At 31.8% G+C, this 26,928-nt stretch overlaps 2 protein-coding genes across 5 annotated transcripts; one reads left to right on the top strand and one right to left on the bottom strand.

Annotated features, from left to right (window-relative positions):
* Nucleotides 1-11,548: 11,548 nt before the first annotated feature.
* On the bottom strand, nucleotides 11,549-12,628 carry LOC107423784 (uncharacterized). Its single transcript, XM_016033411.4, has one exon. The coding sequence runs from the start codon at nucleotides 12,340-12,342 to the stop codon at nucleotides 11,746-11,748; it is 597 nt and encodes a 198-aa protein (XP_015888897.1). The 5' UTR covers nucleotides 12,343-12,628; the 3' UTR covers nucleotides 11,549-11,745.
* Nucleotides 12,629-22,447: 9,819 nt separating this feature from the next.
* On the top strand, nucleotides 22,448-26,252 carry LOC107423785 (uncharacterized). 4 transcript variants are annotated; one of them, XM_060818745.1, is made up of 7 exons: nucleotides 22,448-22,827; nucleotides 23,539-23,721; nucleotides 23,877-24,012; nucleotides 24,419-24,536; nucleotides 24,673-24,709; nucleotides 24,808-25,075; nucleotides 25,337-26,252. In XM_060818745.1, exons 2-7 carry the CDS (start codon nucleotides 23,539-23,541, stop codon nucleotides 25,435-25,437), a joined length of 843 nt encoding a protein of 280 aa, XP_060674728.1. In that variant the 5' UTR covers nucleotides 22,448-22,827; the 3' UTR covers nucleotides 25,438-26,252. The 4 variants fall into 4 exon arrangements, with proteins under 4 accessions (XP_060674728.1, XP_060674729.1, XP_048334483.1 ...); XM_048478526.2 differs by lacking the exon at nucleotides 22,448-22,827 and having other exon boundaries at nucleotides 22,866-23,721; nucleotides 25,337-25,452; nucleotides 25,833-26,252; XM_060818746.1 differs by lacking the exon at nucleotides 22,448-22,827 and having other exon boundaries at nucleotides 22,864-23,721; nucleotides 24,419-24,509.
* The last annotated feature ends 676 nt before the right edge of the window (nucleotides 26,253-26,928 follow it).

Genomic DNA, 26,928 nt, shown 5'->3' with positions numbered 1-26,928 from the left:
TAAGGAGGAGGCTATATATATGGGGCTTAGGTCATGTTTAAGGTCGACCAAAAAATAAAAAATAAAAATACATGAAAAATATTCAAGCTTTTTGTTCTCATGGGACACATTTTCATAAATATCCTTTTTTTTCTTTTTTCTTTTTTCTTTTTTTTCTTTTTTTCTTTTTTAACTATATTATCATTTATTGTGCGGTTTTCGAGTGTGGGGTTAGTTTCACTGTTGTCGGAGAAGAGCCACCTACCTACAAAGATGGAGAAAGAGGGTGTCCTATTGGCAAAGTGTTGTGGGGTCAATGTGGGTATCAATTAAGGGTCCCACAATTGGACGTTGTGGGCAACTAAGACGTGTAAGAGCGCACGCTCACATCCACAACTAAGACCTTCGACCTTAATCTCCCTGGAAAAGCACCTCTGAAACAACCATGGACCATTTATATATATATATATATATATATCTACATTCTCTGAAGCTTATTGTATATAAAAAATATATATAATTATATGCAACCACCGCCAACAAATAAAAAACAGATATGGATTGGAAAGTGATTTTTTTTACGCGTTTAATTTCACGGCCAGTAACATGATAAAACATTTGATTTAGAGTGGCCTTTTTATGGGGACGACCTTTCATTATTTTCATTTTGGCCTTGACAACCACTGTTGCAATTATATGTGCTTGTTTACAAACAAAACCTCTCTCTCTTTCAATTATGAATAAAATGGTGGTTAATTTATTAAGTACGTGTACTGTTCCTTACCATTTACGTGTAGTTTGTAATTATCAAGATTTCTTAGTGGTTGTTATGAATAATAATACGTGTGCTAGTTGTATTTGGATACTTTGATGATGATAAAATTAACATACTGAAATCAAACCATAATAATTAACCTATGCTCTGTTTTTCCTTTTCCTCCCCTGTTTTTTTCTGATTTCTAGCCCCTTTTAAAGCAGTGAATTTCCACAGCACTATTGACCTGGGTGTAAGAATTGTTTTGACTTATAGCTACTAATTAGATGTATTCACTTTGTAAATCTTGTGCAAGAATTATTTTGACTTACAGCTCCTAATTAGATGTATTCACTTTGGAAATCTGACATCAGAGAGTTAGGTTTTCCTTCAAACCAATCTTGAAGAAAGCAATATGATTGGCTCAAAAGTTACATCATTATGTTAAAATTACTGATTAGCTACTTGCAGTTGTGTGGACTAGTGAATTTATTTAACAGCCTAACTTTACGTTATCTACATATTTCTTAATATGTCTAATTTAACAGATAATTAAACAAACAGGTTCTACTCTGAGTATGATTCAAGTAAAATATTTCCATCAATATAAAAAATAAAATAAAATAAAATATTTCCACGCTGCTGATTCTCCTAAATAACAGAGCATCTTTCCTTGGATATAAAATATAGATGGAAGAAATCTTAATTATTTATTTATGGAAACTAATTTTCTGTTATGGTTGATAAGGAAGACAAAGTGACCAAAAACTTATTGGAAATTAATTGTACATACTGCATTAATGATGTCACATATGCTACACATATAATTAATATATTTCTTTGTAAGATTGTATTAGAATTTTATATGCATCAAATCTAGCTATATATACAAATTCAGGCTAATGTAAGACTAATTTTGAAAAAATTTGGAGACTACTGGGACTGGACGTCTGGACCCAGTCTCTGTCTATTCACGTAGTCAGTGAGTTTGGGGTCTTTTTTTCGGCTCTCCACGGTGAGGTGAAATTTTCAATCCTGTCTTAAAATTAAAGTGACGGATTTAAAATAAGTGAACCTCAAAAATCCCCTTTTTAATCTATTTTTATTTCTTAATGAAAGTCCAAAAAATGATAGAAGTCCGTTGGGCTAATTAAAATTAAGCTTCGTCCAACAGAAATACTGATAATTTGACCAAAAAAGAAAAAAGAAAAAAAAGAGATAAGCAACGCATTGGAATTTTGATGGAGGACACGTACGTATGTTTTGACTATCTTGAATGTTAATTAGTTCAGTATGCATAAGTGTAAGTTAAGCTTAAGTTAATTAGTTGGGATTCCCAAATTGAAAACCAAAAAAAAATATTAATGGAAAAAAAAAAAAGTATAAGAATTAAGCCCCAAGTAATAAGGACTTGTCCGACCAGTTAACATATTCTAAATATATATAAAAGATTTCACTTTCTTCAAAACGTCAGCAAAAGAAGGAAGAAAATGAAAATTCAGTTAGGCAGCATTTAGGGGTCTTGTTGCTAATCATTTATTAGCTCCATTGAATTCCTACACTTTAATCATTCTTTTGGCTGATGAATGACCAAGCAACCACTTTATACTTTTGTTACTAACCGGTGTACCCATAATGTATCTTTTTTTACTTAATTATTTTTTTTTAATTTACCAATAAACACACTCTCACGCACGTTTTTGTTGTGGACTGAAATAATTCGTTTATTTAAAGAAAAATAAGAGAACCTTCTATAGAATTACTAACATATGATTACCTTAATTACCTTGACATATCATTTTATACTTTTAATTCATCATTTATATATGTATGTATATATATATATATATATATTTATATTCGTGTGGCAATCGTCTGTGTATTGAAATGTGGTATAAATTTACGACAGAGAAAAAGGAAAGAAATAGGGTATAAATTAAGCCCCAAGAAGCTAATAATACAAACTAAGCGAAATTAAACCTGAATTTGCAAAAACAAATACGAAATGGTTGAGGCGCTAATTATATATATGAATACAGGGAAGCTTGTCATTTACGAATCAATATCTTCAACATATACAGGACAACAGAGAATTAGTAACAAAGTTAATTGCCACGAGTCTCTCACCTTCTATTCTCTTATCCTTTCCATTGTAATTAATTAATTATATAAAAAGTTCATGGAAAAATTAGGAACCTACCAGCACTTCCAGTGCCAGAAAAGGAAATTCCATTAAGGCTAGCGAGGTTAGGTCTTTAATTTGTTAGAGTGGTTAGTAAGATGTAAGGCGACCAAATAACATAAGAAAAATTGAGACCGCTTCTGTAAGTTAGAATTACTACTTTTTTCAAAAATTTAATCTTTAGACGTAGATTTGGTTTTTTTGGATTGGAGGTTAAGTTAATGAAAAATAAATTATTATTTTTTATATTTTTATTTAACATTTCTCTCACATTTTAGTTTAATATATTTTAAGTTTATTTTTTGAGCTTTAATATATTTATTATTTTTGAGTGGAATTGTTAAATTTTAAATTTTGAACTTTTTGAATTGCTGATATTATACTATATTATTCTAAAAACTTAAGCATTCGAGGGAAAATAATAATTCTACTCTATGTGTTATTTCTAATTCATTTATTACTAATTTACTTGTACTTTGAAATCAATTCTCAAAGCATGTCCTCTCACGAAGGGCTCTACCGACCCAAAAAAATAAAAATAAAAATAAAAATAATGGTCAAATTTATTTACAAAATAATTTAATTTGTGGAAGCTAGCTTGAATGAGAAGCAAACGTAGGTGATCATATATGTTGTGGTTATGGTGTTCTTAGTAGCTAGTGGTGATGAAATGTCAACGTTAATTTAGTAACAGAAAAATTATAATAAATATTTAAAAGACAGCATTCAGCAACAAAAGCTTAGCTTAGGGAATAGATAAAAGACAAAATATATTTCAGCAAATCAAAAACGCATAGAAGTTAGTGAAAGATATGCTTTGTAATTACTATACAGGTTTAAAGTGAAAATTTAATATATATCTGCTTTTACCCTCTTTTTTTTTTTTTTTTTTCCTTTTTCTTTTTCTTTTTTTGGTGTCTCATTGGAAAGAATAATTTGGTAAGCTTTTTTTTTTTTTTTTTTTTTTTTGTTTTGTTTTGTTTTTAGGGGGCTTGGTTAGGTGAAGATAGAAATCAATCAGCTAGATGTTGCACACTAATTGCATGGAAAATTGAAAATTGGAGGATTTGTATACGGCCTGGTAATGTCCAAGCCGAAATGTGGTAATAAGAAGGAATCTTGAGACACTTTGGAAAAAAAAGTAGTGGTGATTAAGTAATTTGAGTGTAACCAAGATTGTGGTTAATGGAAAGGAAAAAAAAAAAAAAAGATAAAAAAAAAAAAAGAGAAGAAGATAGAAAGTCGTAAAGAGGTAGAGAGGGTGGGGTTAATTAAAAAGTTATAGTTTGTTGATTAAAATTAAAGATGACCAGTCACTGCCACATCCAATCTAATTTCCTTCCTCAATTATGTTCTCCCTCTTCCGATCCTCTCACTACGCCCTTCATATTTCCCCTTCTTAGCAGCCTGCCTCTTGTATGCTATAATTTATATATGAAAATCTCACATCTAACCCTTTTTTTTTTTTTTTCTTTTTAACTGATATCCCAATTAATATTAAGCCGGGTTGTCACTAAAGGGAAAGTATGCCAGCGAAGCACACTAAAATTCCAGGTTCATCCCAATTACATGAAAAAAAAACAAAAAAACAAAAAAACAAAAAAAAAAAGAGGGCCGATATGAATTCCAATCGCAAGCGTTGGGATATGACCACTAATTTAACTTAATTTTTTCTATTGAATTAATATTGTGTAACATTTTACAATTTGATATAGTGTTTCAAATCCACAATCTTATGTGGTGTAGATGTAAAAAATCTCATTAGATGTAGATGTAAAAGGTATATTAATTTAATATCTTTTATATGGACCACATATAATATCAGTGTATATAGTTTCAGAAAATTATCCTTAACACTAATCGAACTAGTTAACCATTTACACTCTGGTAATTGATATTGTTGGTCATTGATACTGTTATTTTAGACATGGGAGACAAAGACTACTCCATGCCAGCAACCCATCCACAAGATCATTAAACTCACGTGGTGAAAGATAGATATCATCACATAAAATCAGTCGCATTCTTCAAATATGGTGGCTCATAAGCAAGTTAGATTCTCTCTAATTATTTACAATTTTAAAGTTTCGCTAGAAGAGGCCGTCTGTGGCTCAAGATATTTTTAGTTGCTGATTTACATTGGTTTTTGAATTAATAAATAAATAAATAATCAGTCTCATTCACTCATCATCAACTCTTAAATGGACCTTACGAAAATTTAAAATAATAATCATAATAAAACTTTCAAAAATGAAATTGCATAGGCCAGGCAGCCCTTGTGCTATATGAAACAGTGAGCATGATAATGAAATTGCCTAGATATGCACGGCATCAATTTTTTATTTTTATTTTTTATTTTCCATTTTCTTTAATGGATGGAACAATTTTATTTAATTTTAGCGTGGTAACTTGAACACAAGCTGGTAAACACTTTGGGAAAATAAATTCTGATATAATCAGGTAACTAACATATATAAACCAAATATTTGAAATCCATATATATCTTTTTGTGAATTAAGTTCATCTTCATATCCTAAATTAGGAAAAGATACCTAAAAAAGGTAGCTATTCAAACGTAAAAAAAATTGAAATCTTAAACGGGTTTTACTATTTATCATCGTTATGTATTAATTTTTTATATTAAAATTTTAGTATGGAAAAAAATATTTTTAAAATAATCAATTAAATTATTAAATAATATATAAATTTTACTGTTGTGCCATCATCAATTACAATAAATAATATTTTTTAAGCTGCTACAATTTAATATTAATGTACTTAAAAATTGTTTTCAATTTGAAAATCATCTGTAGCATATATTCTCGACGGTTTAAAACAATAATGCCAGATTCATTACTTTTTACCCACAAGGTAAAATGGAAATTATTGCCATCCCACCTCACGAAAAGTTCTTTAGTACAACTGTTATACCTTTCAACAAGTAAAACCAATATTCGTTAAACATGCTTAAACGAGTTTTTAAATTACACTGATTGCGTGTCCTTTTTTATTACGGATTGTCATACCACTAATGTCACACAAACTGAAGATTTTCTCTACCCCACAACTTCTCTAAAGTTGTTGAGAATAAAATGTTTTTTTTTTTTTTTTTTTTTTTTTTTTTGGTTTTGTGGGAGGGTTAGGATGGGCTACTAGATTTATGTAAAAAAGGCAGTTTATTTTTTTCTTTTTCTTAATAATTTAGAGATACTATTTAAGCTAAGCTAGAGCTATAGGGGTTACATAATTAACTGTAAAATATTACTAAAAATAATATTGACGCAGCTTCAAATTTTGCAGCTTACAGGTATTGGTATAGTCCTACAAACTACAAAGTACTTTATCTGATTTCACGTTTTATGACAAATTAATTTTATAGCAATGTCTCTGTCCAATTCTACTACCAAAAAGTTTTTTTTTTTTTTTTTTTGTAAATGCAGATCATAATTATTTTCAAACTAATAATTATAATTCATTAATTAATTTAATGGAAGACATATATATATATATATATATATTGAAGCACAAAAATTAAACTTCTAGCATTTCAAAAAATCCACGTACCAATTTGACTTTTTTTCTTTCTTTCGATAGTCAAACTTTATTACTGTACTAACGTCACAAGCGGTAGGAAGGAAGGAGATACTAATATATATAAGTAACATAGAAGCAGTTGTGACAGTCCAATCTAGTAACTAAGCTGATTATAATCAAAAGTGTGGTTCATGAGTGCAGAAAAAACAGTTTTGACTTAATATATATATATATTCTTTCATTAGTAATATATAGGTCCGGGACCATGAAAGAATGACAGATCATGTAGTGATTCAGTTGTGAATAAATGGCGTGTTGCAAACAATTATGTATATGTTTTTCAAAGGTGTGTTGGAAAAAACTATGTATATGTTTTTCAAAGGTTTATGTCTATTTTGTTGATGTTTCTACGTCCTTAATTTGGTGAGTCCAAATACTTGACAAACATAAATGAGCACCAAAAATACGTCATCATGATCTCTACTGATAACTTATTGGCCCAAATTTTTTGTTTTTTTTTGGCTGCAAAATTGGTCGCATGTCCATTCCTTCACATCCACCCAACAGAATCACCTTTGGAAAAACAATACAAAAGAAAAGGAAAAGCTAACTATATATATTGCAATTTTCTGTTATACGTAGATATGGATGATGATTGGGGAACCGATCGAATATATATACGTCGAACCTAGAAGCCGGTTATAACCATCGAACCTACAAGCTACTGGCTAATGTAATCATGCATGCATATGCATATATTTTCTGTTAGTAACATATCGTTTCCAAAACAGTTCAAATGACAATAACATTTAATGTTAATCCACAAGTTTTGAATTCAATCAACTTTTAAAATAAAATCTCCCCTCTCCAATTTATGTCCCAAAAAATATATACATACTCTGTTTAAATTTAGAACCATGGATGTATCAACTATCATGTATGTATATACATTTATATACCTATTTTTCCCCCAAAAAAACTTCATAGATATACATATTACAGTGAAAAAATTAATAAAGAAAAATAAAATTATTATTTAATTTAGCTAGTAAACCTACGATGTGGACGTTCTGTAATTAAACAATAACTATTTCTACTTTGAGGAATATTAATTTTAAATCATTCATGCATTATCAAAAAGTCATTATTGTTGATCAATTATTCAATATTGATTTCTTTATATTATCATGCATTCATAGAATTTCTCGAATTTAGGGGCCACACATTTGGAAAGACTGCAGAGGTAAAAAGAATGAGTCTTTTATATATATATATATATATGTATTTTTTATTTTTTTTTTTTTTGGGGGGACACCATGAATTATCTAATTCGTTCACGCCATCGAATTAATATGCCACATTATTCCTTGAAACCTTCTCATCGATCTTATATGATTTTATATCTCTTCAAAAATAAACATGATTGCATTTATATGATCATTCTAAAATACGCAACCTGTAAGGCGGCTTTTTTTTTTATAATTTTTTTAAAAAAATATTCAAATTTGAAATTTATTGTCCAAAAAATTCTGTGGTTTTGCCATTAGCATCTCTATACACCCTATTACATTACAGAGGATAATAAGCCAGTGGCAGATGCATAGATTGATAGGACTTTGATCCTCATACACTACATCAAGTTATACTTTATGGTTGGCATATAATTAAGAACCTTAAAAAAAAATTATAAAAAAGAAAAAAAAAAAGACAAAAAGAAAAAAGAAAAAAACAAGAGAAGACAAGACAAGAAACGTCACATGTATTACGATGAATTTCAATAATTGACAACCGAACTCTCTGTCTATGTGTGTATTTATACAAACATATACATATATAACTAAATCATTTGAGCCGTTGAAAGTCAAGAAGAAGATTCCATTACCGTATGATTGATGAAGAAATAATAGAATGATACGTCTATGCATTATTCAAATAATGCTTTGGAATAACAATGATGAAAATTGTTTCATGCATGGAAATTGAAAAGTGTAAAAATGTCTTCAACTTGGCAATTATTATTATTTATAATCCAAGAAACTATTTTGTGGAACCAGCAACCTAATCTGATTTTGAGACCTACGTAATTGAACTTCAATATTTTAATTTGATTCAGACTTTGGAAACAATGCATATACTTGATAAGATGATAAAAAAATAACAAATATTAAAAAGAAGTGATAATCCTCACTCATTGGAGGAGACTGAAGGAAAGAATCTTTTTTTTTTATATATATACAACAAGTATTTCATGCATAATAATTAAGAATATTATCGCAATTAAAATATATTATATACAGTTTTGATCCAATTAAGATATATTAATTTTATAAAATTAAAATACAGTTAAAATTAATCAAAATAAATCAGTCATTTTCATTTCTGATATTTTTAAATTGTATCCTGATTTTATAAAATTAAAATATTATAAATGGATAATTATTTTATATATATATATATACATATTATCAACTTAATACTAAAGTAGTGTTATATATATATATATATATAGTTTTTAAATGAAGAAGGAAATGATTCAATAATCAATAATTATTTTATGTATTTAATAATTAAGCAAGGTGATCATTGCTTACAATTACACAGCCTTACAATTAATGAATGAGTAATGTGCTGTCATTAATCCACAAGTTTCCTGTGACAGAACAAATTTAGAATGTGAAATGGAGACAAAAAAGTATTTATTCATGAGACCAAAAAGGATGCCTTTGGGCTGGAATATTTGAAATATATCAAATCAAAAAGAAGTTCATGCAAAGGACTAAAAAATTTAAACATAAAGAGGAGCAATTATTGACACCCTTTTTTTGTTATCCTTTCTCATGACAGAAGAGGTTATAAAGTACTCTAACCTTTTTTTTGACAATATAACACACACACAAAAAGCAAAAAATTAAAAAAGTAAAAAAAATTAAAAAAAAAAGAGGGAAAAAGAAGAAGAAGAAGATATTCATAGAAAGGAAGAATATAAAAAAATGCTATATTGATCATCAACTATAGAAAATTAAGTAGAGCAATCGAATAATTGCCGGATTTTAATCAATTAATTGACTTTGGACGGAGATAGGTTAAAGTTTTAGTTCTTCCTGATGATTTAACATTTCACCACATATATGTAAAATCTTTTTCTTTTCGTCGAAAAAACCAAATAGACATATCATTTCTCTCTACAGATTTCTTTTCTATTTTTCCTTTTTACCTTTTGGAGATTAAACATTTATGTGCTCCATTAATAAGTACCTCAAAAGGTACCTACCATTAATCAATTTGATGTCAATAATAAAAACTAAAAAAAAATATATATATATATATATATTTTTTTTTTTCTTTGTAAGTGCTTAACTTGAATATTGACATGAAAAAATATTTGGAAATTAAATAGAAAGAAATCATCATCTATTCTAAAAACTATAGTTAATAAAAAATAAATCCAAGAATGTATATCAAATTCATTTTTCAATATAAGCCTCAAAGCTTGAGAATATTTTTACTGGTCTCAACTTGAACCAGGGACTCTCAAGAGAATACTTGTAATGTAAGTCCACTATAAACAAGGATGTGTGCTAAGAATGGGAGGAGATTAACTTAGTCGTTGCGCCTAATTATTGAATAAGCAATGGGAAATTAACTATACATGATGTGGTTGGTGTTGAAGGTAGATGGATGAGGGCCCCAAATCATGAAATTGTATTGAAGTTTCGTTCTCATTGAACTTTGGTTTACTTTTTTCCTGAGTGGGGTTAGTTCTATGCACAATGCACTTCTTTGATAAGAAAATAAAGAAAAGGAAAGCAGAAAAAAACAAATTAACGTTTCTTTCCTCCTTCCATGAGTATTTCTTAATTGGATTCAAAAATTGGACTGGAGCTAACCATATATAGTACATATGTACCATGTATAGTTCTTCTAACGCTTTGCGGTTTAAATGAAAAAAAATAAAAATAAAAATAAAATACAAAGATTATGCTTGAATAATGATTAGACTAGTCCTTTACCAAAATTTAAAAATGAAAGTATGATTAGATTGGTCGAAGATGATTTGCAAGCTGAAAGCCAGAGAACGGAACCGACACCAAACTATAATAAGTTGGGCCTTAAAGATTGTTATTTAGTTTACTAGAAGCCCAATTTTCAATGAAAATGATTGGGCTCATATACTGGTATCCAACTGGTGGATGGGCTTGTGGTCCGAAATCTTTTTTTCTCAAAATTTTTTTAAGAGATGGCCCAGTTCTTGGTTTCTAGTAATCTTTTACTTGTATCCAAGTGGTGGATGGGCTTGTGGACCGAAATCTTTTTTTTTCTCAAAATTTTTTTAAGAGATGGCCCAGTTATCTGTTTCTAGTAATCTTTTCAAGTATACTTGTATCCAACTGGGGGATGGGCTTGTGGACAGAAACCCTTTTTGTTTTTTTCTCAAAATTTTTTTTAAGAGATGGCCCAGTTATTTGTTTCTAGAAATCTTTTCAAGCAGATATTTCGGGATTTAGATTTTTCAATCCTTTTTAAATGTTTAAATTCGAAACTCATGCTTTTCCCATATTTTTGTGAAAAAAGAATGATCAATCATTTAAATCGCGGTTAATAAATAATCAGGTGTATTGTGAGGTTGAAATCAATAAATGCCAGCATTGGGGGGATCCACAGAATAAAGCAAGGCACGGTGAATGATTAATTTGTTGATGATGATCAAGCTTTCATTGGCGATTTTTTTTTTTTTTTTTAAATCAAAGAATAATTGACTCACTATGAGAAAATATAGAATCATCCAAAATTTTCATTTAATGATGAGAGTCAAACAATTCAGATTTTGCTTTTATCTATGTTAATTCCTATTATTTATTTTATAATAAGTTTGGCTGGAATCTTAATATATCTTCCTGATTAATTAGTGCAAAAACAGCTAGGATGGTTTAGGTGCATTCAATTTATTAGAGTTTAATTGGATTAAAGCTTGCGAATGGATGCAGAATTAATCATAATTTTGGCTTCTAAAATCCATTAAAATTTCAAAGTTAAAAACTTGAATCCTAATTGAATAGAGAAGAAATTAAAGAATAATTTTCGTAAGTAGCACTTTGAGGGTAATAATTATACTGATATTATAATAAATATACATAAGAATTATATTTAAAAAAAAAAAAAAAAAAAAAAGGACCAAGGAATTATAAAACATAGAAAAATCTGACTAAACAAATATCCGGTCCTATGTCTCCAAGCTAGAAAAGAAGAAAAGAAGAAAAGAAGAAGAAAATGTTAAGTCGTCCAGTTATTGTGAGTCTCAGGAGGAGGATCCTTTCCAACTACTAGAGACACTGAGCTGATCGGAACTGGCGAGGGAGGAAGCAGCGTTGCCACACTTGGCGACGGTTCTAACGCTCTCGATCAACTCCTCGGTGCGAGCATCCTGAGACAAAATCTCCGACAGCTGCTCTGGGCTTATCACCAGCTTCACCTTCCACACCCCGCTGCTATTGTACCTCGGGAACACTTCCGCCTCCGCTCTCTTCCTCATCATATTCATCCCTTGGCCGCTGTCGCACGACGACATCCTATACGGCGTTAAAACGCTGCCCTTTACCTCCATGGTGGCTTCTGGGTCTTTTGAATTTGCCCTGGTGGTAGTGGTGGTGGTCTTGGTCTTGTTGTAGGGGTTGAGAGGCAGCAGATAGTATAATTCTCCTGGGTGAAGCTCTTCGCTGTGGAGCAGAGGCTCAGAGAAAAGGTCTCTGCTTCTGAAAATGGCGTGCCCTGGGAACTCGTTCGTTATGCAGTTCACCGTGATGGGTGCCAACAGCTCCATGATTCCTCCGTTGGATGTCACCACTTTCACCACCTCTTCTGCCTCTCCAAACCCTTTAAACACACAGTTCCCCATTTTCAATTTGTTTTTCTAACAAGTTGAAGGAGTGAGATATATATATATATATATATATATATATATATATATATGGAAGATTGTGAAATGGGGTTACAGAGAGAGAGAGAGAGAGAAAGAGGTTTATGGTGGTGGGTAGAGGAGGGAGTTTCTTGAGGGCTTCATAATTCAATTGATATATTGTTGGCCATATGGTCAGCCGACACAAGAATCCTTTTCTTTTGCATATCCAAAATCCCATGTATGTGGTTTTTTAATAGCCGGTTTGATCCCACCTTTCTTGATGCCAATGGATTCGCTTCATCTCACAATCTTGGCATCTAATATTTTTCTTTTATTGTGTAATTTTTGTTACTACAGAGTGCCTCGTGATCATGCGATCTTGGCCCTTGATCTACCACAACTCAAAGTCAGATTTTATCACAAGCAGCAACCCAATAGTGGGGCCCAATAAGCTCACGTGTTGCACTGATGATGATATTATCTTTGTTTTTATTAATTGCAGAACGTTGATCTGGACAGGTAAGAACAAAAATTATGTATGATGAATGTTGTGGCGGTCAACGTTTTCCAAATACGAAATATATATTATAGCCATTAGCCAATGGGATTGTTCAGTTGGTGGATGATGATGATGATCGTCGATCGATAGGTTGATTATGTTCAATGCCACCACCAGTGTTTGTTTGCTCTTTTACCATCTTTGCTTTTTCACCCACTGGATCCCACTTGTCGGCAATGCTAAGCCAAGCCATCGTTAAATATGACAAAAGCGATTTCAGGATCACGAGGCCCCCCGACCACCGGTCACACCACCATAATTTTCTATTTCCTTACCTCAATGCAACGACGCCGTACCCTTTGTTCTTTTCCACTTACTGGGCCGTAGCCCAGTTGGACAGAGAACCCACCCATATCATTCCAAGATTCAGATTGACCCGAATGAAAATGAAAGCTGACCACAAAATAATACTAAATTACTAAATCCCAATCTTAAAATAAATAAATAAATTCTCTTAATTAGAAACCAAGCTTTTCACCCAAAATATAAGATGATGTATAATTTCTTCCTTTTTTTTTTTTTTTTTTCCTTCTTTTTATAATATACATAGCAACAACATTGCAAAAATGTGAAGCATCAAGCAGCAGTAATCTCTAGCCTGAAAAGCTTTCGGTGACACACACTCAATTACGTTTTGAAATTTTCTTGTATGGTGATGATTGAATTGATCGAATGTCCTAAAAAGCATAAAAAAAAATTATTTGCAAACGGTTTTGGGGATGTTTTGGCCCAGTACAAGGAAGTGGGGGACACTATGTTCCTTTTAACTCATTTCCTTTTTCATTATAATATGACAAAAATAGGCAACGTTATTACCATTTGCAATTCACTGATTTGGGACATTTATCCTTCTCTTTTTTTCTTTCTTTTCTTTTTTTTTTTTGTGAATAACATTTTCATTTCCTTGAAATTAAGAGACGCCACTCATTTTCATTTCCTGCACGTTACTAGTATATATATAGATCTCGACCTGGTTAGATTTAACCACCAGCTTCCTTATGTGGTTATCTACCAGTCTCATTTTGTGCATTTTCCGCTTTAATCATAAAAGATTGTGAGATTCAGCAGTTACTCAATTATACTCCATCCTCGATCCTCATCCTCCTTTTGTCCCAAAAGATGACTGCCAGTAGGATTAATTTTAGTTGCCTCGCAACCCGACCTACCAGCTACCATGAAAGTACTTGGAATTTTAGGGGCTTTTAATCTCTTTGTTCAACTATTTTTATTAATTTTCAAATCAGGCATATGATACAATAATAGCTTTATCAACACCTAACGTCATTGTAATGATTTAGATTCTTAGGTGGTAAAATACTTGAAAGTTTGAAGTTGGACGGATCATCAGCCAAAAAAATAAAACTCATGCGACGGCTTTAATCATTTTACCCAACCCATTATGGTACCTTTTTTTTTTTCTTTTTTGGGTAAATACCCATAATCATTCTCTCATTTCTAATATTGCTAGCTAATTCACGTACTAAGTTAAGTAATTATTATTTTAAACATGTTCTACTAAATTAAGTTTTAAACATTTCATGCATAATCAACAGTTCTCATTTTCGCTTACTCAGTTACTGTTTTTAATTAAATTAATTCATCTGCCTGGCCATCTACTTAGCTGAGCTGCTGACTATATATATAAAATATTATAACTACTAATCTATAACTTTTCTCAAAAATATTAATTATTATACCCTCACGACTCACACACTTTGTCTATTTAATCAAATTAAATCCAAAATCATCTTCTTAATTAACTTAGTATAGGACCCATTTAAGGAAGCTTAATTATATATGTCTAATTATTTAGAATTATTAGCTTTGTTAGTCTCTAGATTATATTCACAATTGCACTTTGATCTTTATTTACGGAAAAAGAAAGTATCTAAGCCACTACCTTGAGAGGAGGGCTTGCTTTCTTCTTGGTTCTTTCTCCTTTCTAATAGTCATTTCTAGCCCCTTCCTGCTTCTGCTGGCCAGCTGTGCATTGCATAACCAAACTAAGTCCTCCTGGGAAACCATTAGTTTTTTTAGGAATTGACCTAGCCAATAGAAATCCTTAAGCAATTTAAAGTAAGTATTAACCTTGTCCTCATTTACTTTTTTAAAGCTAGCTAACCATAGAGATGGGAACTTGCATAACCATCAGTTTTTAGTACACACTGGTTTTTGAACAATTTTTGTCTAATTTTTAATAGTTTTGAAACATTCAATGCACCTAATGCAATATATAATAGTCTTGTATAGGTTTATAATTTTGTAACTTCAATTTTTTTTTTTTTTTTTTGGGTGTTGATGTTACAATAGGTGTGCTGCATGCTTTAAAATCATTAAAATTAGGATTAAAATAACTTTAAAAACCAAATTATAGCAAAAACTAAAGTTTAGAGAATACAATGCAAATAAAAATTCAAAGATCAAAGTGTTCGTTCAGAGACTAATAATTGTGATTCCTGTAGGTGTGATTCATGTAACTGTGAACATATGTCTCTGCAAAGTATACGAATCACATGACCTTAGGGGTAGAGAAGCTGCTTGGTTAAGAATGGAACTAAGATGTTACGTAAGCATTTTTATTTATTTATTTATTATTATTATTTTTATGGAAAGATGTTATGTAAGCATGACTGTGGAGACGTTTACCAATTTTTTTCTTTTTTTTTGGATAACTGTGAAGATGTTTTCCTTGGTTACACACAATGCATGGAATCTTCGCAACTGAAAGTGTCTTGGGCTAGAAAAATGAAAATGAGGTTGAGATTAATAGTCTAAAACTGACTACTAAATTAGTCATATGCTTAATTATCCTACAAAAGAAAAAAATTCATATGCTTATTTATAAATCAATAATATTTATCATTTGGCGGATAAAGGTAACCATTTTAAGTTTTGGTCATGTTAGGCGCGAGGCTTGAGTTTTTAGATGGATTTCAAATTCAACAAAAAGGAATATGTCCCACCATAGTACCCCATTACTTTGCTAAAACACGTTTATTATTTGTCTCTTCCAAGGGAAAATGTATATTCATATTCTTTTGCTCCATAACACATTTAAAAACTTTGTAGTTTCTAATATTCTCAAATAAAATAAAAAATAAAAAAAATATAGTTTGTAATGATTAATTTCTTCCCATCTCTTTCCAAATTAATTAAGCGACTAGGCTAGCCTGGCGATGCCGTCCTTCATTTTTAATTTTTTTTTCCGTGTTTGATCAAGGCCCGGGCTTTCCTACCGAAGTTTTTGTCCCGTCTATGGGCCGTGTTCAATATGTTGTTCAATAATTGCACACCATCTCAACTTATATATGCTTACTTTTAAAATGATAAGCCTTTTACACATGTAAGCGGAAAACAAATTAAAAATCCTTCCAAAATATCTGTTTTCAGATTTTATTTTCGTCATGCTAAGTTGCAGTACCTCATAATATACGATCAACACGCTAATTCTTGACTATAGAAAATCATAAGGTTAACTAATTGAATTTTTCATACTCAATTTTCAAAGTTTAATAATTTAGGTCCATATATAATTGGTATTAAATTATATCAATTTTCAAATTTAAAAATACTAATTCATAAAAGAACAAAAGATATTAAAATATAAAATATTAAAATTATTTTTAAAATTTTATACATTGATATCTTTTTTTTAAAAAAAAAAAAAAAGTTTTGTATTAAATTTCAAACTATAATATACTAAAAACATATTTTTGAAACTAGCTTTAAAATTTTACACTTTATTATTTTTTAGATTGGAATTTGATATAATCTAATATTAATTAGGTGGGATGACTGTTAAACCATATTAGATTAAAAATTAATATATTCAAATTACAACAAATTAAAAAAATTAATTTTTTAAATTGCTAGGTTAAAAAAATTATAGGTCTCAATTACAAAAATATGAAAGTTAAGATATCAAGATGCATTTTATCCAAAACCCTTTTACATATCCCGTGAAACTAACCGTCCCTGCAGCGTTGTTCATCCTTCGTCAGCTGGCGCTTCGCTTGCTTCATGGCATGTTTCATAACTTCAAGTATATGGCGTCAACAAATTCCTGCAGATAAGAATATTTTCATGATTTTTTAGCCAATATATATATATATATATATATATATTGATATGATTATTTTAAGAGTAATTTAAATTCAACATAATGTGCATGAGGCATGTCTAATATGAAAGCGTAATTAAATAATAATCCCAAGTCAAAGGGTATGATATATCTGAAAGTCCAACATATACAATTTCCTACGTTTGCTGGTGTCTGGAACGGTTTGTCAACATCGTTTTCTTTGGATATGTCAACCTTAATGACCTAAACATCTAATTCTCGAAGGTGGGTCATTTGTATTTAATGCCTAGATGTTGGTCTATTTCTCTCACATATATGCTCCAAATTAAAGCTAACCACGTCCACACATCCATACCCACCACACACACAGACAGTACGAGTAAGTACAGGTGAAACAATGGGGAATTGGTTTGGGAGGAACAAAGTTGTGTACCCTCTCGAAGATGATGAAGGCCGACACAGAACATCATCAAACAGTTTGAAGGTCAAGGTGCGTATGACTGAAACCCAACTCAAGGAGTTGATGGCACGGGTTGATATGAGCAAAGAGAATTCCAATCAGCTTCTTGGCCGATTGATCCTCAACGACTGTCTTCAAGGAAGGTTTACTGCTCGTATTATTGCTTCTGCTGATGGTCATCTGGGACCGACGTGTGCAAGGGTATGCAGTTTGAGCACCATTTTTGAAGAAGAGAGAGAGAGTTTTTGAGTCTATTAATTTGAAAGCCACTCTAAGAAAGGGGGAAAAAGGATTTAGATTATGTAGATGGAGTACATATATGTAGTATAAAATTAGACATAATTATATAATATTTTGTACCCATTAAATAAATTAAAGTTAATAATTATAAATGTTTTCCTTTATTTCCTTTTTCTTAATCTGAATTCATTTGATCTGCCCAGCTATCCATAGAAATCTTCAATGTTTGACTTGTTGATATATAAGATCTTTGCAGATCTGATATGCAGGATGATCTGCAATCCCTTCTCTGTGTCATTAAAAATATATATATGTTAATTAGCGCGAAGCATGCTCTTCATGGTCCCAGTAGAGATTTACTATAGACTTGTTGGGGAATTCATAATATTATATAATATTTCTTTTCTTAATATTATGCTTCCGCTTCAACAATGAAACATTGAAAATGGTGAGGGCATAAAGTCCAACACGACTCAAAGCGTGCACACGTGGGACATAAGGAGTTGATTTTATCTGTTGTTTTGAATTGAAGCTTACACGAGTTTTGAACTAGCATTTTCAAACTTGGTTTAGAGTATTTAGACTGAAAAATGTGCTTGATAAACCTAAACAACCTGCTAAAATCAATTTTTGAATCTTTAATTCACTGAAAATTCAGGGTGAATTATTCCAGAGATATGTCTGTAGAGACTATTAATTCTTGTTTCTAATGCCCACGATTGACCTCAAATTCAAGTAGAGAAGCCCGTATGTAAATGGCCTAAAACACACTTTCCATTCATCTGTAATAGTTATACACTTTTTAGGCTTTGGCAATTTCCCAAAATTCTAATCGACTTAGCTATAAACATTATTCGCATGAGATAGTTTCAGAAATTTGGGCCACTTAAAATGACCATCTTAGGCAAATTAAAGCATCAGAAGGAATGAAAGGTTGGGGAAGTTTCATTATCAACAACAGAAAATGTCTTCGGCAAAAACAGAACGAACAAATCACATAATGTGCACTTGTTATTTGCTTACAAGGACAACACCACAAAGATTGACCCTTGACCATTAAGCCCGATGGGTTGAATGGGATACAGATGAACCTGACGCTCATATACGTTGTTTTACATGGGCCTCTCTGAATATCGCAATGTGAAGTCCACTGAATTTATACGGCCCACAGATATTTTTTATACGATAGCTTGAAAATTTTGAACAAGGTTTTGTAAACATGGATATATTATATATTTATAATCAAATAAGGTACACAGAGAAAGATCAAAATATGGTGGAAATGTTTTACTTGAACAAATATATTATATATCTTTTGACATTGGCTGTTTACTAATTCATGGAAGCGTAAAAAACAAGAAAAAAAGGGAAAGAAAATAAACAAAGAATTCCCTTTTCGATTTTTCTTTGGAATATAAATAAGAATACTGTTTTGCTGTCTAAATTATTAATTAATTTATGAAGTGGGGGCATAGATTTCATATATGGCAGGAGGAAGAATGGTAAAGTGGGACGTGTCGGGAGGTGAGTACTGAGTAGGAAGGGTGGTAGTACCAAAAGCGTAGGTAGGGAAGCAAACAGGGTCTAAAAATTTGGAAAGAAATAGGAAGTGGTACAACCTGCACAGCTCTGAATAGGGGACTGTGATGTAATAAGAGGCAATTCAATGGGTAATGTAAGTCCAAGGAAACATAAAACTGCATAAAGAGCCTCTTCCTGTTGCTGATCCCCTGCAGTGCTGACCACCCCAGTATCCCAGAATATCCCCCAACGCCAATGCTGCTTCTTTTTCACCCTAGGATTTCCCGTTGCCAGATATCATCCAACGGTCTAGATCCTGGGCTAAAATGGGTAATTTCTGAGGGTTGGACAATAATGGGAAGCTACTGGCAAGCGGCATGTGCTTCGCTTCTGACCCTCTTCTGCTCATTGCCTGCCTGGTTTTGCAGCCTTCATGTGGATAGTACGACACCCTCCACATTTTCTTAGGCTACCCTTTTTATTTTCTTCCATTTTTCTTTCTCTCTCTCTCTCTCTATCCAGAGCTTGGCTTTGCTTTGCTTGTCCTCAAGCCAGCCTCCATAACTTTCATTTTTCCCAACGTTGGTTTGACTCGAATTTTCACGCACCATTCTGTTTTTTTATTTTGTTTGTTTAATATGCATGTATATTTTCTTCTCTCTTACTTTTTGTACTTTGACCCATGTGACATGTGGTGTGGGAGCTACATGAAAAATCTCCACAATCTATATTTGGCCCCCGGCTGATCAATAAAATCTCTGAGGCTTTTTGTATCTATGATTTCTTAATTTACACTTTAACTTTTGCAAAATCCAAGTTAGTTTAACTCGGACATTAAATTAAACAGAGTTTTATACAACAGAAAGGCACTTTCTTTCTGCTAATCTTTTTGGACGGTTTGTTGGATTATATATTGTTTAAAATGATGAATGGAATGATCTTAGTTGGTCATCTAAAGGGATGGCAAATTGAAAAATACAATAAACTTTATTGCCCGTTACACATTCTCTAATCTAATAGCAAATGAAAAAGAATTGTTTTGAACTTGACAGTCTAGACCTAGCTAGTAGAAAAACTGTCCCCATCGGGATTTTGTTATCATTTCCATTCAATTTTATTGAAATTGGTGGGATTATAAAAACCATGTTTAACCAATGGTCATATAGCCTCGTTCTAATTTTGCTTAGCAAAAAAGTTATTGTTCATTATTACTTTATTTATTTGGTGAATATTGTTCATTATTAGTTGATAATGAAGAAAAAAATGCAAAAGCTTTGTATATAATCAATCAGTTTAAGATATAAGCTTCCTCATTGGAGTATAAATTATAAAAGGATAGAGACGAAAAGATTATAGATGGTGGTGCTCAATTCATTTTGCATTTGTGCATATATATATATATATATATATATATAAGAGAATGATGAATGCAATTTTTATTTTTAATTTTCCATAATTATTTATTACTCCCTATTTTTATTTAAAATACTAAATCATACTCTTTTTTTTTTTCTAAAGAAATAACTATGCAATGAATTTTTTTTTTTTTAATTGTGGTGAACTTAGCAATATTTTTTTTTGGGGGGGGGGGGGGGATCAGGGATTAGAATACTTATTTATTTAAGTTGAAGAATAAAAAACATTACAGACAGTCAAAAAAATTGAGATAAGCGGGAAAGGATTAATGTTTTTTTTTTTTTTTTGGATGAAATGGATTTAATGTACTTATCCAACACTTTTTTGTTTTTAAAAAATGATATTGGTTCAACTGTCATTTTCAAATATATGGCTGAAGATCTTTGGAGCTTCTTTGGGTGGTGGCTAGCTATGGGTGGACTTAGCAGAAGCTCAACACCAATTTCTCTTTCTTTCTCAAGTCTCAAGCCCAGCTTAATAGCCGCCAAGAAAGCCGACAAAGAAGAAAGAGACACATAGATGGTGGTAATATCAGACAGAATGAAAAAAAAAATATATATATATATATATATAAATATAATATAAGAAAAAGATATTTATTTATGGAAAATTTATTAATATTTTTGATAATAGAAAAGTGAAGAAAATAAAATAATACTAAAATAGGAAAAAGAAAACAAGGAAGAGAAAAAGGACAGGTTTGACCGATCTCTTCGAGAGTCCAAAGCCGTTGTGTGGTAGCGACAGTCATGATTCGGTTTCAGGGTTTTAATTATATCTGGTGGAGATCTAATTACCCTCCTCATATTTTTCCCTTTTGGCTTTTCTACCCCCTCCACCCCCCCATTTTGACCATTATAGACGCCGCTTACAACGCTTCTTCTCCTTTCCTTTATTGCTTCTCTTAATTATTACCTTTTTTCTATTAATATTCTTTCCCATTTTTGTATTACATCCATCAGGGGTGCCCCTTTTTTAACTCTATCTTTTCCTAATTACTAATATACCCTCCTTTCTGTTTCTATGCCTTTTTCATTTTTCCCTCCCATATCTAATACCTATCTTTAAAATTATTAGTTTCATTTCTCTTCACTACAACAATTTAATTTACTTCTAAAACTACCTTGATATAACAAACGATTTGTCGGTTTTAAGAGCATTTTAGATCAATAATGTCACAGACCTTAACATATTACTGTAATTTTGCTAAGCAAATGAATTTAGTTCTGACAAATAAGTGACATTAAGCATAGTAGAGGTCTTTTTTAAAAAATAATAATAATAATAATAATTATATGGATCAAATTTCTACCAATTCCTGGCGAGCTCGACATTTCAACAGCTAAGATGAGGTGTAATAAAATGTTAAATGTAAAATCATTGTACAGGCATAATTGGTTTTCATATGCCAGTTTGATACACTAGAGGAGTTTTTGGACTACTGCTCCAAACGCATAAATTAAGAGGGACCCAATGGGACAACATGGGAAAGCCAACATATCAAAGACAATGGATGTTGTTGAGATTAATAATACATAGGGTGTTAATTTATGGGGCAGTGACTAACCCTCACGAGGCTCACAACGTTATGAAATCTGCTGGCAATGTCCGTTGGAAAACCCTTTGACAGAGCAATGAGAATACACCATGCAATGAAGGGTAATTTTGGAATTTCATGTTTCTTAATTAGGAAAAGAAGCTGGTTAACTTACAAAAACAAAAGGGTGCTTAGAATGGTTTTCTAATCTTAATGTTCACAACCCAATTTTTTATTTTTTATTTTTTATTTTAAAGAGAATTTAGAAGGTCGTGCCAGAAAGTTCTGGCCCACCAAACATACTTATTTTCTGAACATTTTTCTTTTTCTTTTTTTTTCCGGTTAAGATAATAGCTGAAGGTTCTGGAAAGAGAAAGAGAGAGTTGAACAGAGAAAGACAGAGAGGAGAAGAAGAGAGGGCATCAAGGTATCATCCCAGAGCCCCACCAAAAATGCCATAAACAGAGCAAGCAATATTAAGAGGTGGGAGAGAGAGAGAGAGAGAGAGAGAGAGAGAGAGAGAGAAGGAAAAGGAAGGTTGAATACAGCGAAGCAGATGTTCATGCAGACCCACCCTCCACAAATGAATACTATTAATAAAATATATATTATTAATATTATTATGTTTATGCATATAGCAGAGAGAAAGTGCTGATACAGCAAAAAAGGTTGGTCACTTGGTCTCTCGGGTTTTTGATATTTCATTGGACACCTTATGGCTACTGTTGTCGTGGGTGCCCACTAGCAGCTTTTTTGTCTTCTACCTTTTCCCTTCTCCTCCAATTTTTTTTTTTTCATTTATTCTTTTTTCTGATTTATTGTTTTTATTGTTATTTTTTTCTCTCAGCATAAGCCGGAGTGTTTTTGTTTATGTGTGTGTATGTATATATAAGTATATTTGTTGGAGGTGGTTTTTCTTTTTTCTCTCTCTCTCTTTCATTTCCATTTTTTTTTTCCACCCTCAACAGTAATGATTTTCTCGTTAGGGGAATCGTTGTTGAGGAATCTGAGGAGTTGTTCTGGTTGTGAAAAAGTGGCAGTTATAGCGGTAGAGAAACAACAAGTTATAGAAAGGAGGGGAAGAAGAGGAATAAACAGAATCACAAGTGCACGAGTGTTTTCATTGATGTGATATTTGAAAACAGAATCAGCTCTTTCTGGCCTTATTTACCCCCCTTAAAAACAAAAAAAGAAAAAAAATTTCTCTTTGTTTGGGTTTTGGGTTTTTCTCCGTTTTCTACATTTATCTCTTTCATTCTCTTTATTATTATTATTATTTATTTTTTATTTTTTAATTTTGGGATTTTTGGGGATACTTGTATTGGTGTATATCTGTGTATGCGTAATTGTTTTCCATGTCTCAACCAAGGCAATTTCAGATGGTGGGTAGTAATAATCCTGGGCAATACAATGACACAACTTTTACGAAAATCTTTGTTGGTGGTTTGGCTTGGGAGACTCAAAGGGATACCATGAGAAGGTATTTTGAGCAATTTGGAGAGATCCTGGAAGCTGTTGTTATCACAGATAAAAACACTGGGAGATCCAAGGGTTATGGTTTCGTAAGCCCATTTTCCTTTTCCTTGATCATGTTCCACTGCGGAGAGCATTACTATTGCTTTGTTTTTTCGCTTCCACCTGATGATCTCTCTCTCTCTCTCTGTCTCTCTGATTAAGAAAGTTGATTCTTTTATTTGTCGACTCTTTATTTTGTTAGGTTACATTTAAGGATCCAGAGGCAGCCATGAGAGCTTGTCAAAATCCCTCCCCTGTTATTGATGGAAGGAGAGCAAACTGCAATCTTGCGTCTCTTGGTGCTCATAAAACTCGTCCACCAACTCCTCAGCAGCATGGTCTCTTTTCTTTCTCCTTGTTTTTTGTTTTTTGTTAACTTTTGATTCCTATATAACACTTTTTACCCATATCAATGCGACTCAAACACTTAAATTTTTTGGGCCAACAATGGATCACTACACAATGTAAGCATGCAGAATGTTGGAATATATATACTGCATCCATATTAGTCCCTTATCAACTTGCTTTTCTTCTTGCTGTAAAGTATAAATTTCAGTTTTTGAAACCATTTTCATTGGAATATATATATACACATATGTACATATATATGTATATCTCTTTTATCCTAATCAAGCTTATATAAGTTACTAATCATGGAAGGCTAATTAAAATCAACAAAAATTGGGATCTAAACTAATGGGAGTCAGAAAAGTATATGATATGGATAAAATCTTTGTTATGCAGGTGGAGGACGATTTAGACCGGCATCTGGATTGGTGGCTCAGCCAACATATCAAGGCTCTTCATCAACATACTTCCATCATCCCGCTGCTCAGTACGCATTTCCTTATTCAGCTTATGGGTAAACTATCTAAAGAGATTTAGCAATATAGCAAGGACAGAAATACCTTTTCTTTTCTTTTTCTTTTTCTGCATTTAGTATCTCTTTGTTAATTTCTGCATTTTTTTTCTTCTGTTTTTTTTTTTTGGCTTTTAAGGTACACGGGATATTCACAAGACTCCATATATCCCATGGTAATTAATTATATATAGTGTATATGTTGATAGAAAACCATATTGCTGATTTCATTGATCATACTCTGATCTAATTTTTAATGGAATTGTTGTTGCAGAACTATTACAGTGTGTATGGCGGCCAACAATTCTCACCTTATTTAACCACTGCTGGAGCGTCAGGACCAACCGGCATGTTACCCAATGTATACCCATTATATGCTCAATATGCACAGAGTAGCCAGGCTCATGCTTATGGCGTTCAATATCCTCATATGGTTCAGTATCCACTTTTGCCTCATCATTATGGCCCCGCTGCCACTGCCACAGGGATCCTCTCACTTCCTTCTTCAATGGCCATGACCACCACCACAACCACCACCACAGGTGATTAGAAAGGAATTAAGCATTGTTGGTTTGAAATTTTGCCATTTCATGGAAATGAGTGAAAGATAAAGCGATTAATTTTGTCTCACTTTTCTTTTCCAAAGTAGAATTCAAGCTCTGACATAGCATTAACTAACTAATTCTTACATATTTCTTCAAAGTTTCATGTTTTTTATTTTTATTTTTTATTGATTTATTTGCTCCTTAAGCCTTTCAAATGTCAACCATTGGCAGTAGAATTCACATGTACACTGCAAACAGGTGGTACAACAGCAACAACAGCGGTGACAGGAACAGGAACAGCAACAGTTGCTTCACAAGCCTCTGGAGCAGCTTCCGAACAGAATTCTTCATCAACTTAAAAATTTTTTTGGCAGGTGTGCAAAACAAAGGGATGTTGTCCTCTTACAAAGACACTAACATGCATGGACGAAGGGTCAAAAAGAGCAAAAGTGAAATAAGAAAGAAAATATTTTTAAGCGGCTGATTCAAAAAGGATGCCTAATCACAGTACTACTAGCATAACAAGAGAAGGAATCCATTTCGCCAACAGATTGATTGTTCATTCATGGAAACAAGCATTTACCATTTCATCATAAAAGCTTGTTTCCATTAACATCGTCGTCTTTATAATTGTCATCAATTACATGTTTGGTTTAGGACACATTTTTATAGGGAGTCTTTCTGAGTAGTTTTTAGCATTAGGAGAAGAAGAATCATATTCATTTTTTTTTTTTTTTTTTTAACTTATTCGCAGAAGGTGGAAACTAAATATTGGCTTTGGATTCTACCTTGCATACTAATCCCCAGATGATTATGTCTCGGTTGCATAAAGCATCCTATGACATATACCCCCTTTTGTTTATATTCGCAAGAATTATTCTGGTTCAATAGATTGGTTTTATGTCTTTGAACCAGCTTGCATGTGGTTGGTCAACAAGAAAAAAATTAAAAAAGCAAAAAAAAAAGGCAAAAGCTCGGATAGCTTGGCCATTAACTTATAATTTTTTGCTTGTTTCATTATTCATGATTTATACTTTTGAGATAGGATTAGTTGGAAAAAAAAAAGAACAAGAAAGAAGAATGTGTCCTTTTGTTTCTTCTTTTGCAGATAATTGTCATGTATACCTTTCATCTTTCGCTTTCAGTTGGCATTGCTAAATTGTTTATTTATGAATCTTCTTTTGCATAATCACACTTTAAATAATTTTTGGGAATCCAATGGGATCTCACGAATGGGAGACGGTGAGTGCTGCTGACTTTTTTGATTCAAAGTTTGGCATGCGACTTTTGCATCATTTGCTTCGGATTCTAGTACTTTGTTTTTAATTTTGTCAATAGCTATGTCAAATAAATAATGAAAGTGAAAAAAAAAAAAATATATCTATGAAATTTGTGGGATACGTAATGCCATGTGTAAAATCAGCAACAGCTGTATTATTTATGGGTTAAGAAGGGAAAGATAATGAGGCGTTTTTCTAATTCCTCGTTGAATAGAATTAATCCAGCTGGTGTGTAATTTGATAATTATCCTATCCGTTAATAACATTTAGACTGGCTCACCGGTTCCTTCATATTGAAGGAAGGGTAGGTTCACATTAATTAATTATGTCAACTATTTGATATTTATCAACAATTTATATTTATTTTAAGAAGCTGATAATTTTCTTATTTACAAGTTCACAGCAACTTGACCTTCGTATCTAATTCAGTTCTCTTTTAATACATATTTTATCTCTGCGTCTTAAACAATAATCTACGTAACAGCTGTAAACCACTAACGTCACAAATTTAAAATGGCATATGTTTTTTTCTGAAAAAAAAAAAAGAAGTCCAAAGTTTCCAAAAAAAAA

The sequence above is a fragment of the Ziziphus jujuba genome, chromosome 7 (genome assembly GCF_031755915.1).
Source record: "Ziziphus jujuba cultivar Dongzao chromosome 7, ASM3175591v1".
Classification (NCBI taxonomy): Eukaryota; Viridiplantae; Streptophyta; class Magnoliopsida; order Rosales; family Rhamnaceae; genus Ziziphus; species Ziziphus jujuba.
Note: the sequence above shows the minus strand (reverse complement) of the source record. Positions and strands in the feature narration are given on the sequence as shown.